Source organism: Mustelus asterias, unplaced genomic scaffold, assembly GCF_964213995.1.
Source record: "Mustelus asterias unplaced genomic scaffold, sMusAst1.hap1.1 HAP1_SCAFFOLD_3412, whole genome shotgun sequence".
NCBI classification, from domain to species: domain Eukaryota; kingdom Metazoa; phylum Chordata; class Chondrichthyes; order Carcharhiniformes; family Triakidae; genus Mustelus; species Mustelus asterias.
The window spans coordinates 14908-33764 of NW_027593357.1; the positions used below are offsets into that span (position 1 = coordinate 14908).

General features: G+C 54.5%; 1 protein-coding gene across 1 annotated transcript; it reads left to right on the top strand.

The window, feature by feature from the left end:
- Nucleotides 1–545: 545 nt before the first annotated feature.
- Nucleotides 546–13641, top strand: LOC144490542 (nucleolar protein 9-like; the record flags this gene model as incomplete). Its single annotated transcript, XM_078208268.1, has 4 exons — nt 546–1116; nt 2541–2990; nt 9473–9580; nt 13500–13641. Coding segments are annotated over exons 1-4 (1271 nt in total), but the record flags the coding sequence as incomplete, so codon positions are not given.
- Nucleotides 13642–18857: the final 5216 nt, after the last annotated feature.

An 18857-nucleotide genomic window follows, 5' to 3' on the forward strand; every position in this document is an offset into this window, starting at 1 on the left:
AACGTCGGTCCCAGGGTGGGGGAGCAGTAGCGTATGGGCAGCCTCCCCATACACTAAACACGGCGGTCTCTCTTTATATGTACTCTAGTCACTCAATTAGCCAATTGGCTCTGTGACTCAATATAATTGACATTGAAGATGTAAGAGGGGGGGGGGAAGAATGTGAGAGGGAAAGAAAGACATCTTACCCAAATCAAACACCACCAGCTTGGGCTTGGCCATCATCAGGCACTGAATGGGGAAGTGAGAAGGGACCAGTCCTACTTGGTCCTCCCAGTCACCCACAATCCCGTGCCCGGATCGGTCCTCCAGTATCCCAGGGTGCACTGCCCTTTGTCTTGCCGCCAACGCGGTGCCTGGACACTTGGGTTCTGCCCCGCTTCTTGACCAAGACTGAGCATGCGCCTTCGCCCACGCTCGCCAACCGCCTCTCCCTGACCAAGATGGCGTCTGGGCATGCTCACTCCCCTCCCACCCTTCACGGCTCCTCGACCTCGGTGGCGGGGCAGAAATCGGAGCATGCGCAATGGCCCCCACCCTAAGTCATGCACATTAACTTTCGCCCCAAGACCTTGGCTCCTTTACCAAGACGGCATCCGGACATACCCTCACCGCCTCAGTTCCCAGACCAAGATGGCGGAGGCAGCAGGCGGTTCATGCGCAGTTGCTCACGCCACCACGACCTGACGTCCGACAACATCCAGCATCGCCGAAGACCTTCATCGCCTTTCACCAAGATGGCGTCGGAGCATGCGCTTTACCTCGCTTGGCTCCCCTTGCCTTCCTCCTTCACCAAGATGGCCGCTTCCGGCTTCCGCCAGGCGGAGGAAGCCTTTGAGGGTCGGACCGCCTCCAGTCTGTCCTTTCCCTTTTCCTTCCCCCCCCCCCATTCAGAACGTGGTGCTGGAACATTCTCCAGCTTCCGGACGCGGGAGAAGATAGAAATAAGAGGGAGTTACAGACAGGGAGAGAGGTGTTTGTGTTTGGAGCCCCACATGGACCTGAAGAGGAGGAGGCCCAGGCCTGGGGGGGAGCAGCTGGATGCAGCCACCGTGAGCTATTTCCGGCGGGTTGGAGACGTCCTGGACCAAGGCTTCGAGCAGGAGGAGGAGAAAGGTCAGGATGGGGGCAAGGGGAGGGGCTACAGTTGGCCTCAGTGCCATTGGGAGGGGGAGGGGGAGGGGGAGGGGGAGGGGCTACAGTTGGCCTCCAGTTGGCCTCAGTGCCATTGGGAGGGGGAGGGGCTACAGTTGGCCTCAGTGCCATTGGGAGGGGCTACAGTTGGCCTCAGTGCCATTGGGAGGGGCTACAGTTGGCCTCAGTGCCATTGGGAGGGGGAGGGGCTACAGTTGGTCTCAGTGCCATTGGGAGGGGGAGGGGCTACAGTTGGTCTCAGTGCCATTGGGAGGGGGAGGGGCTACAGTTGGCCTCAGCGCCATTGGGAGGGGGAGGGGCTACAGTTGGCCTCGGTGCCATTGGGAGGGGGAGGGGCTACAGTTGGCCTCTGCGCCATTGGGAGGGGGAGGGGCTACAGTTGGTCTCAGTGCCATTGGGAGGGGGAGGGGCTACAGTTGGTCTCAGTGCCATTGGGAGGGGGAGGGGCTACAGTTGGCTTCAGTGCCATTGGGAGGGGGAGGGGCTACAGTTGGCCTCGGTGCCATTGGGGGGAGGGGGTTATAGTTGGCCTCTGCCATTGGGGGGGAAGGGGCTACAATTGGCCTCAGTGCCATTGGGAGGGGTTACAATTGGCAGTGCCATTTTGGGGAGGGGGTTGCAGTTGGCGTCTGCCATTTTGGGGAGGGGGTTGCAGTTGGCCTCAGTGCCATTGGGGGGAGGGGGCTACAGTTGGCCGCAGTGCCACAAGATGGGGGATAGGCTGCAGGATAGTACATGCTGGAATGGTTGGGGGGTGGGAATAGTTGGTCGAGGTGCCACTGGGTGGGGGTGGGAGGGTGTAGGGGAGTTCGTACTGGAAGGGGGAGGGGCTACAGTTGTCCTCCGTGCCATTTGGACAAGGGGGAGAGGTGACAGGGGCGGCACGGTAGCACAGTGGTTAGCGCTGCTGCTTCACAGCTCCAGGGTCCCGGGTTCGATTCCCGGCTTGGGTCACTGTCTGTGTGGAGTTTGCACATTCTCCTCGTGTCTGCGTGGGTTTCCTCCGGGTGCTCCGGTTTCCTCCCACAGTCCAAAGATGTGCGGGTTAGGTTGATTGGCCAGGTTAAAAATTGTCCCTGAGATGTGTAGGTTAGAGGGATTAGCGGGTAAAATATGTGGGGGTAGGGCCTGGGTGGGATTGTGGTCGGTGCAGACTCGATGGGCCGAATGGCCTCCTTCTGCACTGTAGGATTTCTATGATTCTATGATTTCATTTCTATGATTCTATGACAGCTGTCCTCAGTGCCACTGGGAGGGGGTTGTAGGAGAGTTCAGTGACTGCGGTGGGTGGGTGAGGGGCAGCTACAGTTGTTTTGACCCTCGGTGAACCCTTGTCCACGGCTAACCTCTGACCCTCACTCTTGCCTTGCTTCACCCTTCCCCAGGTCTCTTCATCACCAACGTGCTGGGGGAAGTGCGAGGCCGGGAGCTCGAGCTGTGCACCAACGCCTCAGTCAGCAAGGTCCTGGAGCGTTTCCTAGCGGCCTGCGGCGCCCCGGACCTGCGTCGCTTCCTGGTCGCCCTCCAGCCCCACTCGGCCCAGCTCAGCTGTCACCGCTGCGGTGCCCATGTGGTGCAGACGGCATTGCTCCAGGTCACCAGGCTCGGGGGCCAGCTGCAGGTCGTGGAGGAGGAGGAGGAGGAGACGGGCGGCGAGGGCAGGAGCCTGGAGGCCCTTATCCGCCAACTGAGCGCTGGTGTCCGGGAGAACTTTCTGGAGCGTGTCAGCGATGCCCACGGCACCTTTGTGGTGCGGACGCTGCTGCAGGTCCTCGGGGGAGTGGTCCTGGCTGCAGAGAACGCAAAGAAAATCTCTCACAAGAAGGCTCCTCCTGGTGAGTGCCGCGACCTCTGAGATCGAGCGAAAGCTCTTATCTTCCTATCTTCTTATCTTCCTAAGATAGGGAAAGGCGAGAACAAATAAATGGGTGCGGAAGAGGTGCGAATGGCAACTGTAGAACCATTATCAACAACATAGAATCCCTACGGTGCAGAAGATGCCATTTGGCCCATCGAGTTTGCAGTGACTCTCCACATCTTACCCAGGCGCTCTCCCTGTAACCCCACACATTTCCCATGGCCAATCCACCTAACCTGCATATCTTTGGACACCTAAGGAGCAATTTACCATGGCCAATCCACCTAACCTGCACAATTTTGGACACTAAGGGACAATTTAGCATGGCCAATCCACCTAACCTGCACATCTTTGGACACTAAGGGGCAATTTACCATGGCCAATCCACCTAACCTGCACAATTTTGGACACTAAGGGACAATTTAGCATGGCCAATCCACCTAACCTGCACATCTTTGGACACTAAGGGACAATTTAGCATGGCCAATCCACCTAACCTGCACATCTTTGGACACTAAGGGACAATTTACCATGGCCAATCCACCTAACCTGCACATCTTTGGACACTAAGGGACAAATTAGCATGCCCAATCCACCTAACCTGCACATCTTTGGACACTAAGGGGCAATTTAGCATGGCCAATCCACCTAACCTGCACATCTTTGGACACTAAGGGACAATTTAGCATGGCCAATCCACCTAACCTGCATATCTTTGGAGACCTAAGGGGCAATTTAGCACGGCCAATCCATCCAGTGCGATCACATCCTTCCCATAATGTGGCGACCAGAACTGCACACAGTACTCTATCCGTGGCCTCACCAATGTTCTATCCAGCTCCAACACAACTTCCCTGCTTTTGTAATCTGTGCCCCGATTCGTAATGGCAAGTGTCCCATATGCCTTTTTCACCACCCTACTAACACGCCCTTCCGCTTCAGAGATTTGTGGACAAACCTGCCAAGATCCCTTTGTTCCTTTAGAACTTCCTCACGCCTTGTCGATTCAGCTAATACCATGGCAATGTCACTAAATAGACAGTTATAACAAAGAACAGTGCAGCACAGGAACAGGCCTTTCGGCCCACCAAGCCTGCGCCAGCACATGATGTCTTTCTAAACTCAAGACCTTTTGCCTCTACACGGTCCGTATCCCTCTATTCCCTGCCTATTTGTGTACCTGTCAAGATGCCTCTTAAACGTTGCTATTGTATCTGCTTCTACCACCTCCCCTGACAGCGCATTCCATGCACTCACTACCCTCTGTGTTAAAAAAAAAACTTGTCCCTCACATCTCCTTTCATCTTTCCCCCTTTTACTTATGTCCCCCAGTAATTTAAGTTTAAAGTTTATTTAATTATTAGTCACAAGTCGGCTTACATTAACACTGCAATGAAGTTACTGTGAAAATCCCCTAGTCCCCACACTCCGGCGCCTGTTCGGGTAACACTGAGGGAGAATTTAACATGGCCAATCCACCTAACCTGCACATCTTTGGACACTAAGGGACAATTTAGCATGGCCAATCCACCTAACCTGCACATCTTTGGACACTAAGGGACAATTTAACATGGCCAATGCATCTAACCTGCACATCTTTGGACACTAAGGGACAATTTAACATGGCCAATGCATCTAACCTGCACATCTTTGGACACTAAGGGACAATTTAGCATGGCCAATCCACCTAACCTGCACATCTTTGGACACTAAGGGACAATTTAACATGGCCAATGCATCTAACCTGCACATCTTTGGACACTAAGGGACAATTTAGCACGGCCAATGCATCTAACCTGCACATCTCTGGACACTAAGGGACAATTTAGCATGGCCAATGCATCTAACCTGCACATCTTTGGACTGTGGGAGGAAACCGGAGCACCCGGAGGGAAACCCACACGGAGACACAGGGAGAATGTGCAAACTCTGCACAAACAGTGACCTAAGCCGGGAATTTAACCCGGGTCCCTGGCGCTGTGAGGCAGCAGTGCTAACCACTGCGCCGTGACCCTGGCAAAAAGACTCCAACTGTCCATTCTATCCATGCTACTCGTAATTTTGTAAACTCCGAGCAGGCCGCCCACTGCGCCTCCGACGTTTAAGTGCAAACAAACCAAGTTTATCCAATCTCTCTCCTCATAGCTAATGCTCTCCTAACAGGACTTCACCTTTCGTGTACCCTTTCCAAAGTCTCACGTCCTTCTGGCAGTGTGGAGCCCAGAACTGCACGCAATGTTTCAAACGGGGCCTAACCAAAGTTCTACACAGCTGCACAACGACTTGAAAATTGATTAATGATGAGTCAATACTTGAGGAAATATAGTGTGGATGAAATATGAAACTCAATCCCAAGTATCTGTTAGTGTTTAATATTAATCTCCACCCCAACTTATCACCGCACAGAGATTCCAGTCTGTAACTCACTCCTGGGTATCTGTTATTCTATATATAAACCACCCAAACCCCTCGATTAGATTCCAGTCTGTAACTCACTCCCGGGTATCTGTTATTCTATATATAAACCACCCAAACCCCTCGATTAGATTCCAGTCTGTAACTCACTCCCGGGTATCTGTTATTCTATATATAAACCACCCAAACCCCTCGATTAGATTCCAGTCTGTAACTCACTCCCGGGTATCTGTTATTCTATATATAAACCACCCGAACCCCTCGATTAGATTCCAGTCTGTAACTCACTCCCGGGTATCTGTTATTCTATATATAAACGACCCGAACCCCTCGATTAGATTCCAGTCTGTAACTCACTCCTGGGTATCTGTTATTCTATATATAAACCACCTGAACCCCTCGATTAGATTCCAGTCTGTAACTCACTCCCGGGTATCTGTTATTCTATATATAAACCACCCGAATCCCTCGATTAGATTCCAGTCTGTGACTCATTCCCGGGTATCTGTTATTCGATATATAAACCACCCAAACCCCTCGATTAGATTCCAGTCTGTAACTCACTCCCGGGTATCTGTTATTCTATATATAAACCACCCAAACCCCTCGATTAGATTCCAGTCTGTAACTCACTCCCGGGTATCTGTTATTCTATATATAAACCACCCAAACCCCTCGATTAGATTCCAGTCTGTAACTCACTCCCGGGTATCTGTTATTCTATATATAAACCACCCCGAACCCCTCGATTAGATTCCAGTCTGTAACTCACTCCCGGGTATCTGTTATTCTATATATAAACCAACCCGAACCCCTCGATTAGATTCCAGTCAGTAACTCACTCCCGGGTATCTGTTATTCTATATATAAACCACCCAAACCCCTCGATTAGATTCCAGTCTGTAACTCACTCCCGGGTATCTGTTATTCTATATATAAACCACCCAAACCCCTCGATTAGATTCCAGTCTGTAACTCACTCCCGGGTTTCTGTTATTCTATATATAAACCACCCCGAACCCCTCGATTAGATTCCAGTCTGTAACTCACTCCCGGGTATCTGTTATTCTATATATAAACCACCCAAACCCCTCGATTAGATTCCAGTCTGTAACTCACTCCCGGGTATCTGTTATTCTATATATAAACCACCCAAACCCCTCGATTAGATTCCAGTCTGTAACTCACTCCCGGGTATCTGTTATTCTATATATAAACCACCCCGAACCCCTCGATTAGATTCCAGTCTGTAACTCACTCCCGGGTATCTGTTATTCTATATATAAACCAACCCGAACCCCTCGATTAGATTCCAGTCAGTAACTCACTCCCGGGTATCTGTTATTCTATATATAAACCACCCAAACCCCTCGATTAGATTCCAGTGTGTAACTCACTCCCGGGTATCTGTTATTCTATATATAAACCACCCCGAACCCCTCGATTAGATTCCAGTCTGTAACTCACTCCCGGGTATCTGTTATTCTATATATAAACCACCCGAACCCCTCTATTAGATTCCAGTCTGTGACTCATTCCCGGGTATCTGTTATTCGATATATAAACCACCCAAACCCCTCGATTAGATTCCAGTCTGTAACTCACTCCCGGGTATCTGTTATTCTATATATAAACCACCCAAACCCCTCGATTAGATTCCAGTCTGTAACTCACTCCCGGGTATCTGTTATTCTATATATAAACCACCCCGAACCCCTCGATTAGATTCCAGTCTGTAACTCACTCCCGGGTATCTGTTATTCTATATATAAACCAACCCGAACCCCTCGATTAGATTCCAGTCAGTAACTCACTCCCGGGTATCTGTTATTCTATATATAAACCACCCAAACCTCTCGATTAGATTCCAGTGTGTAACTCACTCCCGGGTATCTGTTATTCTATATATAAACCACTCGAACCCCTCAATTAGATTCCAGTCTGTAACTCACTCCCGGGTATCTGTTATTCTATATATAAACCACCCGAACCCCTCGATTAGATTCCAGTCTGTAACTCACTCCCGGGTATCTGTTATTCTATATATAAACCACCCGAACCCCTCGATTAGATTCCAGTCTGTAAATCACTCCCGGGTATCTGTTATATCATAGAAATAGAAACCCTACAGTGCAGAAGGAGGCCATTCGGCCCATCGAGTCTGCACCGACCACAATCCCACCCAGGCCCTACCCGCTAATCCCTTTTTTTTTACCCGCTAATCCCTCTAACCTACGCATCCCAGGACTCTAAGGGGCAATTTTTAACCTGGCCAATCAACCTAACCCGCACATCTTTGGACTGTGGGAGGAAACCGGAGCACCCGGAGGAAACCCACGCAGACACGAGGAGAATGTGCAAACTCCACACAGACAGTGACCCGAGCCGGGAATCGAACCCGGGACCCTGGAGCTGTGAAGCAGCAGTGCTAACCACTGTGCTACCGTGCCGCCCATTTATTCTATTTATAAACCACCTGTACCCCTCGATTAGATTCCAGTCTGTAACTCACTCCCAGGTATCTGTTATTCTATATATAAACCACCCGAACCCCTCGATTAGATTCCAGTCTGTAACTCACTCCCGGGTATCTGTTATTCTATATATAAACCACCCGAACCCCTAGATTAGATTCCAGTCTGTAACTCACTCCCAGGTATCTCTTATTCTATATATAAACCACCCAAGCCCCTCGATTAGATTCCAGTCTGTAACTCACTCCCGGGTATCTGTTATTCTATATATAAACCACCCGAACCCCTCGATTAGATTCCAGTCTGTAACTCACTCCCGGGTATCTGTTATTCTTTTTATAAACCACCCGAACCCCTCGATTAGATTCCAGTCTGTAACTCACTCCCGGGTATCTGTTATTCTATATATAAACCACCTGAGCCCCTCGATTAGATTCCAGTCTGTAACTCACTCCCAGGTATCTGTTATTCTATATATAAACCACCCGAACCCCTCGATTAGATTCCAGTCTGTAACTCACTCCTGGGTATCTGTTATTCTATATATAAACCACCCAAGCCCCTCGATTAGATTCCAGTCTGTAACTCACTCCCGGGTATCTGTTATTCTATATATAAACCACCCGAACCCCTCGATTAGATTCCAGTCTGTAGCTCACTCCCGGGTATCTGTTATTCTATATATAAACCACCCTGAACCCCTCGATTAGATTCCAGTCTGTAACTCACTCCCGGGTATCTGTTATTCTATATATAAACCACCCAAGCCCCTCGATATGATTCCAGTCTGTAACTCACTCCCGGGTATCTGTTATTCTATATATAAACCACCCGAACCCCTCGATTAGATTGCAGTCTGTAACTCACTCCCGGTATCTGTTATTCTACATATAAACCACCCCGAACCCCTCGATTAGATTCCAGTCTGTAACTCACTCCCGGTATCTGTTATTCTATATATAAACCACCCAAACCCCTCGATTAGATTCCAGTCTGTAACTCACTCCCGGGTATCTGTTATTCTATATATAAACCACCCGAACCCCTCGATTAGATTCCAGTCTGTAACTCACTCCCGGGTATCTGTTATTCTATATATAAACCACCCCGAACCCCTCGATTCGATTCCAGTCTGTAACTCACTCCCGGGTATCTGTTATTCTATATATAAACCACCCAAACCCCTCGATTGGATTCCGGTCTGTAACTCACTCCCGGGTATCTGTTATTCTATATATAAACCACCCGAACCCCTCGATTAGATTCCAGTCTGTAACTCACTCCCGGGTATCTGTTATTCTATATATAAACCACTCAAACCCCTCGATTAGATTCCAGACTGTAACTCACTCCCGGGTATCTGTTATTCTATATATAAACCACCCGAACCCCTCGATTAGATTCCAGACTGTAACTCACTCCCGGGTATCTGTTATTCTATATATAAACCACCCGAACCCCTCGATTAGATTCCAGTCTGTAACTCACTCCCCGGGTATCTTTTGTCCTGTGTATGAACCCATCCGGATCCCTCATGTGTCCGATCCTGATGGGCTTTGCTTTCTTTCAGGGGCAAAGCGTGATGTGCAGCCTGCGAAAGTGACGGAATTTGACGTTCCAGATGGATTCTTGGAGGAACTCCGCGACTTGGTGGGGCAACTGGAGGCAAACGTGAAAGGTTTGACTCTTGGCGGATTACGGGGCGTCCAAGGGAAGACAGAGACTTAAGCGCAGAGCTTGCACGAACACACCCCCCCCCCCCCGCCCTCCTCGCGTGCCTAGTAGATGCTGGCTGAAGGGTCACAGAGGCTGGAGTGGGCAACTTGGAGCTTGCTACATTGTCAAATGAGACCGAGGCTGGCCTTGAGCCACAGCTCCAGATTCCTGCGTTGTCCCCAACGTCTTTTAATCTTCTGATATCCAGGGCGTCGCACAGGGCTGCTGAATGGACAGAGGCTTACTCTTCCTCCCTCCCTCCATCCCTTCAGTGGAGGCGATGGGCCTAGTGGTACTATCGCTGGACTATTAATCCAGATACTCAGCTCATATGCATCCCTCCTTAAATAAGGAGACCAAAACTGTACCCAGTACTCCCGGGTGTGGCCCCAACAAGGTCCCATACAGTTGGAGCAAGACTTCCCCAACTTTTACACTCCTACCAACAGTCATAAGAACATAAGAAATAGGAGCAGGAGTAGGCCATCTCGCCCCTCGAGCCTGCCCCGCCATTCAATAGGATCATGGCTGATCTGACGTGGATCAGTACCACTTACCCGCCTGATCCCCATAACCCTTAATTCCCTTACCGATCAGGAATCCATCCATCCGCGCTTTAAACATATTCAGCGAGGTAGCCTCCACCACCTCAGTGGGCAGAGAATTCCAGAGATTCACCACCCTCTGGGAGAAGAAGTTCCTCCTCAACTCTGTCTTAAACCGACCCCCCTATATTTTGAGGCTGTGTCCTCTAGTTTTAACTTCCTTACTAAGTGGAAAGAATCACTAGTGCACAGGAACAGGCCCTTCGGCCCTCCAAGCCTGCGCCGATCATGTTGTCCTACCTCGACCAACTGCTTATATCCCTCTATTCCCCATCTGTTCATGAGTCTATCCAGATAAGTCTTAAATGTCACTAACGTATCTGCCTTAACCACCTCACTAGGCAGTGCATTCCAGGCCCCCACCACCCTCTGTGTAAGAAACTCCCCCCGCACATCTCCACTCAACCTTTCCCCCCTCATCTTGAACTTGTGCCCCCTTGTAATTGTCATTTCCACCCTGGAGAAAAAGCTTCCAACTGTTCACCTCATCTATACCTCTCAATTTGATAAACTTCTATCAGATTGCCCCTCATTGTCTTTCCAGGGAGAACAATATCAGTTTATTCAATCTCTCCCCATAGCTAATACCAGGCAACATCCTGGTCAACCTTTTCTGCACTCCCTCCAAAGCCTCCATGTCCTTCTGGGGGTGTGGCGACCAGAATTGGACACAGTATTCCAAATGTGGCCTAACCAAAGTTTCAGACACTGTAACATCATTTGCCAACTTTTAGTTAAAGTCTGTTAAGCCAGAAACTCAACTAATGTTCTGGGGACCCGGGTTCGAATCCCGCCACGGCAGATGGTGGAATTTGAACCCAATAAAAAAAAATATCTGGAATTAAGAATCTACTGATGACGGTGAAACCATTGTCGAGAAAAACCCATCTGGTTCACTAATGTCCTTTAGGGAAGGAAATCTGCCGTCCTTACCCGGTCTGGCCTACATGTGACTCCAGAGCCACACAGCAATGTGGTTGACTCTCAACTGCCCTCCAAGGGGCAACTAGGGATGGGCAATAAATGCTGGGCCCAGCCAGCGACGCCCGTGTCCCAGGAATGAATGGCAAAAAATTATCAGCCAGACGTCCTCACCTGCCGTCTGTTTTTTCCCCGCTCCTGCCTCGCAGACAGAGGAACAACTGCGTAAGTGGGCCGCACTCTCTGCACCACCCCGAGTGTGCTGAGCGTTGGATAAGTGGTGGGTATAAGGCGATTGGTCGGGCTGGCCTCGTGTCTCGCCCGTACGTGCTCAGAGCTCCGTGTGTTGGTTCAGAGCTCCGTGTGTTGGTTCAGAGCTCCGTGTGTTGGCACAGAGCTCCGTGTGTTGGCTCAGAGCTCCGTGTGTTGGCTCAGAGCTCCGTGTGTTGGCTCAGAGCTCCGTGTGTTGGCTCAGAGCTCCGTGTGTTGGCACAGAGCTCCGTGTGTTGGCTCAGAGCTCCGTGTGTTGGCTCAGAGCTCCGTGTGTTGGCTCAGAGCTCCGTGTGTTGGTTCAGAGCTCCGTGTGTTGGTTCAGAGCTCCGTGTGTTGGTTCAGAGCTCCGTGTGTTGGCTCAGAGCTCCGTGTGTTGGCTCAGAGCTCCGTGTGTTGGCTCAGAGCTCCGTGTGTTGGCTCAGAGCTCCGTGTGTTGGCTCAGAGCTCCGTGTGTTGGCACAGAGCTCCGTGTGTTGGCTCAGAGCTCCGTGTGTTGGCACAGAGCTCCATGTGTTGGTTCAGAGCTCCGTGTGTTGGCACAGAGGAACCTTGTCCTCTGTAGGTAAAAGGTGCATGTTGTTACAAGTCAAGGTTGGATGCTTCAAGGTTCTCTGAAGTTTGCCGAACCTGTAACGTTTGACGTTGAATTTGGCCGGGATGAGCATGAGAGGTTTCACTCCAGGTATGACCTCAACTGACTCACGAGGAGCTTTTATCAAAAACAATGTTTAATTATGAATATTGTTGACATGTAGAGTAAGACAATTAGCAAGAACTTTTAACAATTACAACAACAAACACAACCCCGATGATATAAGACCATAAGACATAGGAGCGGAAGTAAGGCCATTCGGCCCATCGAGTCCACTCCACCATTCAATCATGGTTGATTTCAACTCCATTTACCCGCTCTCTCTCCCCATAGCCCTTAATTCCTCGAGAAATCAAGAATTTGTCAATTTCTGTCTTGAAGACGCTCAACGTCTCGGCCTCCACAGCCCTCTGTGGCAATGAATTCCACATATATAACTCTTCAGGAAATATCTCTCATGTGTTCCAACCAATGCTAACATCCAATACACAAAATCCTCCAAATAAACACAATACAGCATAGGAAAGGTTGAGGGAGCTAGGGCTGTTCTCTCTGGAGCGGAGGAGGCTGAGGGGAGACTTAATAGAGGTTTATAAAATGATGAAGGGGATAGATAGAGTGAACGTTCAAAGACTTATTTCCTCGGGTGGATGGAGCTATTACGAGGGGGCATAACTATTTGGTTCGTGGTGGGAGATACAGGAAGGATATCAGAGGTAGGTTCTTTACGCAGAGAGTGGTTGGGGTGTGGAATGGACTGCCTGCAGTGATAGTGGAGTCAGACACTTTAGGAACATTTAAGCGGTTATTGGATAGGCACATGGAGCACACCAGGATGATAGGGAGTGGGATAGCTTGATCTTAGTTTCAGATAAAGCTCGGGCACATCATCGTGGCCGAAGGGCCTGTTCTGTGCTGTACCTATGTTCATAGGTTAATACTCACTTGTTACAGGAATCCCGCCTCCTGGGCTGAATGCTGAAAATCTCTTGTGAAGGAACTCAGAAGAGGTTGCAGTTAAATCTGTTTCCCGAAACACAGCTTCTTTAAGGCAGGATCAGCCTCTCCTTCAGCTAACTGGTAATCAGAACCAAACCGGGAGAGAGCGACTGCGTCTGAGCTTGCTGCTAAACTGCTTCCCCAAACAAAACGGAAAGCCCAAAGGGAAAAACCACCCCTATCACCTGACTGCCACAGCTTTGCTCCACCCCCCAAGTGACATCACTGAAGCTGCCCGATGTTTAAATAAAGAATCTTTCTTAAAGGTACACTCACCTGAGGATGCCCAGGCGTTGAAACTGGAGTGCAGAGCCTGGTGCGGTCTCCACGACGACCACAACAATGCCCCCACCATCTAGTGTATGCCATGATGAGTGCCGGGTGCAAAGCTTCAACATGCCCTGGTCTCTCTGTGCACCCTCCCCGGCCCGCTCCTGGATTGCTGCCTGGAAAGTTAACAAGTACTTCTCCCTCTGGTTGCTCCCTTGCAGTGTTTCTGACCAATCCCATCGCCAGCCCGGTGTTTAAGATCGCTCTTCATGTTCTGGGCCGGAGGCTGCCCGCAGTCAGCCAGGGGCTGTGTGTCGCTGTCATCGAGTACTTGGGGTCCTTGGAACAAGCGGAGGGATGCAGGTAACTACCCCGGCATTTATCAACCTTCAACTCTCGCTCTCTCCGTCTGCTTGCCGCTCTCTCGGGCGCTCTCTCTCTCTCTCGGGCGCTCTCTTTCTCTCTCTCTCTCTCTCTCGGGCGCTCTCTCTCTCTCTCTCTCGGGCGCTCTCTCTCTCTCTCGGGCGCTCTCTCTCTCTCTCTCGGGCGCTCTCTCTCTCTCTCTCGGGCGCTCTCTCTCTCGGGCGCGCTCTCTCTCTCTCTCGGGTGCTCTCTCTCTCTCGGGCGCTGTCTCTCTCTCTCGGGCGCTCTCTCTCTCTCTCTCTCTCGGGCGCTCTCTCTCTCTCTCTGGCGCTCTCTCTCTCTCTCGGGCGCTCTCTCTCTCTCTCGGGCGCTCTCTCTCTCTTCCGGGCGCTCTCTCCCTCTCTCTCGGGCGCTCTCTCCCTCTCTCTCGGGCGCTGTCTCTCTCTCTCTCTCTCGGGCTCTCTCTCTCTCGGGCGCTCTCTCTCTCTCTCGGGCGCTCTCTCTCTCTCTCGGGCGCTCTCTCCCTCTCTCTCGGGCGCTCTCTCCCTCTCTCTCGGGCGCTCTCTCCCTCTCTCTCGGGCGCTCTCCCTCTCTCTCGGGCGCTCTCTCTCACTCTCGGGCGCTGTCTCTCTCTCTCGGGCGCTGTCTCTCTCTCTCGGGCGCTGTCTCTCTCTCGGGCGCTGTCTCTCTCTCTCGGGCGCTGTCTCTCTCTCTCGGGCGCTGTCTCTCTCTCTCGGGCGCTGTCTCTCTCGGGCGCTGTCTCTCTCTCTCGGGCGCTGTCTCTCTCTCTCGGGCGCTGTCTCTCTCTCTCGGGCGCTGTCTCTCTCTCTCGGGCGCTGTCTCTCTCTCTCGGGCGCTGTCTCTCTCTCTCGGGCGCTGTCTCTCTCTCTCGGGCGCTGTCTCTCTCTCTCGGGCGCTGTCTCTCTCTCTCGGGCGCTGTCTCTCTCTCTCGGGCGCTGTCTCTCTCTCTCGGGCGCTGTCTCTCTCTCTCGGGCGCTGTCTCTCTCTCTCTCGGGCGCTGTCTCTCTCTCTCGGGCGCTGTCTCTCTCTCTCGGGCGCTGTCTCTCTCTCTCTCGGGCGCTGTCTCTCTCTCTCGGGCGCTGTCTCTCTCTCTCGGGCGCTGTCTCTCTCTCTCGGGCGCTGTCTCTCTCTCTCGGGCGCTGTCTCTCTCTCTCGGGCGCTCTCTCTCTCTCGGGCGCTCTCTCTCTCTCTCGGGTGCTCTCTCTCTCTCGGGCGCTGTCTCTCTCTCTCGGGCGCTCTCTCTCTCTCTCTCTCTCGGGCGCTCTCTCTCTCTCTCGGGCGCTCTCTCTCTCTCTCGGGCGCTCTCTCTCTCTCTCGGGCGCTCTCTCTCTCTCTCGGGCGCTCTCTCTCTCTCGGGCGCTCTCTCCCTCTCTCTCGGGCGCTCTCCCTCTCTCTCGGGCGCTCTCTCTCTCTCTCTCTCGGGCGCTCTCTCTCTCTCTCTCGGGCGCTCTCTCCCTCTCTCTCGGGCGCTCTCTCCCTCTCTCTCGGGCGCTCTCCCTCTCTCTCGGGCGCTCTCTCTCTCTCTCGGGCGCTGTCTCTCTCTCTCGGGCGCTCTCTCTCTCTCTCGGGCGCTGTCTCTCTCTCTCGGGCGCTGTCCTCTCTCTCTCGGGCGCTGTCTCTCTCTCTCGGGCGCTGTCTCTCTCTCGGGCGGCTCTCTCTCTCGGGCGCTGTCTCTCTCTCTCGGGCGCTGTCTCTCTCTCTGGGCGCTGTCTCTCTCTCTCGGGCGCTGTCTCTCTCTCTCGGGCGCTGTCTCTCTCTCTCGGGCGCTGTCTCTCTCTCTCGGGCGCTGTCTCTCTCTCTCGGGCGCTGTCTCTCTCTCTCGGGCGCTGTCTCTCTCTCTCGGGCGCTGTCTCTCTCTCTCGGGCGCTGTCTCTCTCTCTCGGGCGCTGTCTCTCTCTCTCGGGCGCTGTCTCTCTCTCTCGGGCGCTGTCTCTCTCTCTCGGGCGCTGTCTCTCTCTCTCGGGCGCTGTCTCTCTCTCTCGGGCGCTGTCTCTCTCTCTCGGGCGCTGTCTCTCTCTCTCGGGCGCTGTCTCTCTCTCTCGGGCGCTGTCTCTCTCTCTCGGGCGCTGTCTCTCTCTCTCGGGCGCTGTCTCTCTCTCTCGGGCGCTGTCTCTCTCTCTCGGGCGCTGTCTCTCTCTCTCGGGCGCTGTCTCTCTCTCTCGGGCGCTGTCTCTCTCTCTCGGGCGCTGTCTCTCTCTCTCGGGCGCTGTCTCTCTCTCTCGGGCGCTGTCTCTCTCTCTCGGGCGCTGTCTCTCTCTCTCTCGGGCGCTGTCTCTCTCTCTCGGGCGCTGTCTCTCTCTCTCGGGCGCTGTCTCTCTCTCTCGGGCGCTGTCTCTCTCTCTCTCGGGCGCTGTCTCTCTCTCTCGGGCGCTGTCTCTCTCTCTCGGGCGCTGTCTCTCTCTCTCCCGGGCGCTCTCTCTCTCGGGCGCTGTCTCTCTCTCTCGGGCGCTTCTCTCTCTCTCGGGCGCTGTCTCTCTCTCTCGGGCGCTCTCTCTCTCTCTCGGGCGCTCTCTCTCTCTCGGGCGCTCTCTCTCTCTCCTCTCGGGCGCTCTCTCTCTCTCTCGGGCGCTCTCTCTCTCTCTCGGGCGCTCTCTCTCTCTCTCTCTCTCGGGCGCTCTCTTCTCTCTCTCGGGCGCTCTCTCTCTTCTCTCGGGCGCTCTCTCTCTCTCTCGGGCGCTCTCTCCTCTCTCTCGGGCGCTCTCCCCTCTCTCTCGGGCGCTCTCTCCTCTCTCTCGGGCGCTGCTCTCTCTCTGGGCTTTCTCTCTCTCGGGCGCTGTCTCTCTCTCTCTCGGGCGCTGTCTCTCTCTCTCGGGCGCTGTCTCCTCTCTCTCGGGCGCTGTCTCTCTCTCTCGGGCGCTGTCTCTCTCTCTCGGGCGCTGTCTCTCTCTCTCGGGCGCTGTCTCTCTCTCTCGGGCGCTGTCTCTCTCTCTCGGGCGCTGTCTCTCTCTCTCGGGCGCTGTCTCTCTCTCTCGGGCGCTGTCTCTCTCTCTCGGGCGCTGTCTCTCTCTCTCGGGCGCTGTCTCTCTCTCTCGGGCGCTGTCTCTCTCTCTCGGGCGCTGTCTCTCTCTCTCGGGCGCTGTCTCTCTCTCTCGGGCGCTGTCTCTCTCTCTCGGGCGCTGTCTCTCTCTCTCGGGCGCTGTCTCTCTCTCTCGGGCGCTGTCTCTCTCTCTCGGGCGCTGTCTCTCTCTCTCGGGCGCTGTCTCTCTCTCTCGGGCGCTGTCTCTCTCTCTCGGGCGCTGTCTCTCTCTCTCGGGCGCTGTCTCTCTCTCTCGGGCGCTGTCTCTCTCTCTCGGGCGCTGTCTCTCTCTCTCGGGCGCTGTCTCTCTCTCTCGGGCGCTGTCTCTCTCTCTCGGGCGCTGTCTCTCTCTCTCGGGCGCTGTCTCTCTCTCTCGGGCGCTGTCTCTCTCTCTCGGGCGCTGTCTCTCTCTCTCGGGCGCTGTCTCTCTCTCTCGGGCGCTGTCTCTCTCTCTCGGGCGCTGTCTCTCTCTCTCGGGCGCTGTCTCTCTCTCTCGGGCGCTGTCTCTCTCTCTCGGGCGCTGTCTCTCTCTCTCGGGCGCTGTCTCTCTCTCTCGGGCGCTGTCTCTCTCTCTCGGGCGCTGTCTCTCTCTCTCGGGCGCTGTCTCTCTCTCTCGGGCGCTGTCTCTCTCTCTCGGGCGCTGTCTCTCTCTCTCGGGCGCTGTCTCTCTCTCTCGGGCGCTGTCTCTCTCTCTCGGGCGCTGTCTCTCTCTCTCGGGCGCTGTCTCTCTCTCTCGGGCGCTGTCTCTCTCTCTCGGGCGCTGTCTCTCTCTCTCGGGCGCTGTCTCTCTCTCTCGGGCGCTGTCTCTCTCTCGGGCGCTGTCTCTTCTCTCGGGCGCTGTCTCTCTCTCTCGGGCGCTGTCTCTCTCTCTCGGGCGCTGTCTCTCTCTCTCGGGCGCTGTCTCTCTCTCGGGCGCTGTCTCTCTCTCTCGGGCGCTGTCTCTCTCTCTCGGGCGCTGTCTCTCTCTCTCGGGCGCTGTCTCTCTCTCTCGGGCGCTGTCTCTCTCTCTCGGGCGCTGTCTCTCTCTCTCGGGCGCTGTCTCTCTCTCTCGGGCGCTGTCTCTCTCTCTCGGGCGCTGTCTCTCTCTCTCGGGCGCTGTCTCTCTCTCTCGGGCGCTGTCTCTCTCTCTCGGGCGCTGTCTCTCTCTCTCGGGCGCTGTCTCTCTCTCCGGGCGCTGTCTCTCTCTCTCGGGCGCTGTCTCTCTCTCTCGGGCGCTGTCCCTCTCTCTCGGGCGCTGTCTCTCTCTCTCGGGCGCTGTCTCTCTCTCGGGCGCTGTCCTCTCTCTCTCGGGCGCTGTCTCCTCTCTCTCGGGCGCTGTCCCTCTCTCTCGGGCGCTGTCCCTCTCTCTCGGGCGCTGTCCTCTCTCTCTCGGGCGCTGTCCCTCTCTCTCGGGCGCTGTCCCTCTCTCTCGGGCGCTGTCCCTCTCTCTCGGGCGCTGTCCCTCTCTCTCGGGCGCTGTCCCTCTCTCTCGGGCGCTGTCCCTCTCTCTCGGGCGCTGTCCCTCTCTCTCGGGCGCTGTCCCTCTCTCTCGGGCGCTGTCCCTCTCTCTCGGGCGCTGTCCCTCTCTCTCGGGCGCTGTCCCTCTCTCTCGGGCGCTGTCCCTCTCTCTCGGGCGCTGTCCCTCTCTCTCGGGCGCTGTCCCTCTCTCTCGGGCGCTGTCCCTCTCTCTCGGGCGCTGTCCCTCTCTCTCGGGCGCTGTCCCTCTCTCTCGGGCGCTGTCCCTCTCTCTCGGGCGCTGTCCCTCTCTCTCGGGCGCTGTCCCTCTCTCTCGGGCGCTGTCCCTCTCTCTCGGGCGCTGTCCCTCTCTCTCGGGCGCTGTCCCTCTCTCTCGGGCGCTGTCCCTCTCTCTCGGGCGCTGTCCCTCTCTCTCGGGCGCTGTCCCTCTCTCTCGGGCGCTGTCCCTCTCTCTCGGGCGCTGTCCCTCTCTCTCGGGCGCTGTCCCTCTCTCTCGGGCGCTGTCCCTCTCTCTCGGGCGCTGTCCCTCTCTCTCGGGCGCTGTCCCTCTCTCTCGGGCGCTGTCCCTCTCTCTCGGGCGCTGTCCCTCTCTCTCGGGCGCTGTCCTCTCTCTCGGGCGCTGTCCCTCTCTCGGCTCCCTCGGGCGCTGTCCCTCTCTCTCGGGCGCTGTCCCTCTCTCTCGGGCGCTGTCCCTCTCTCTCGGGCGCTGTCCCTCTCTCTCGGG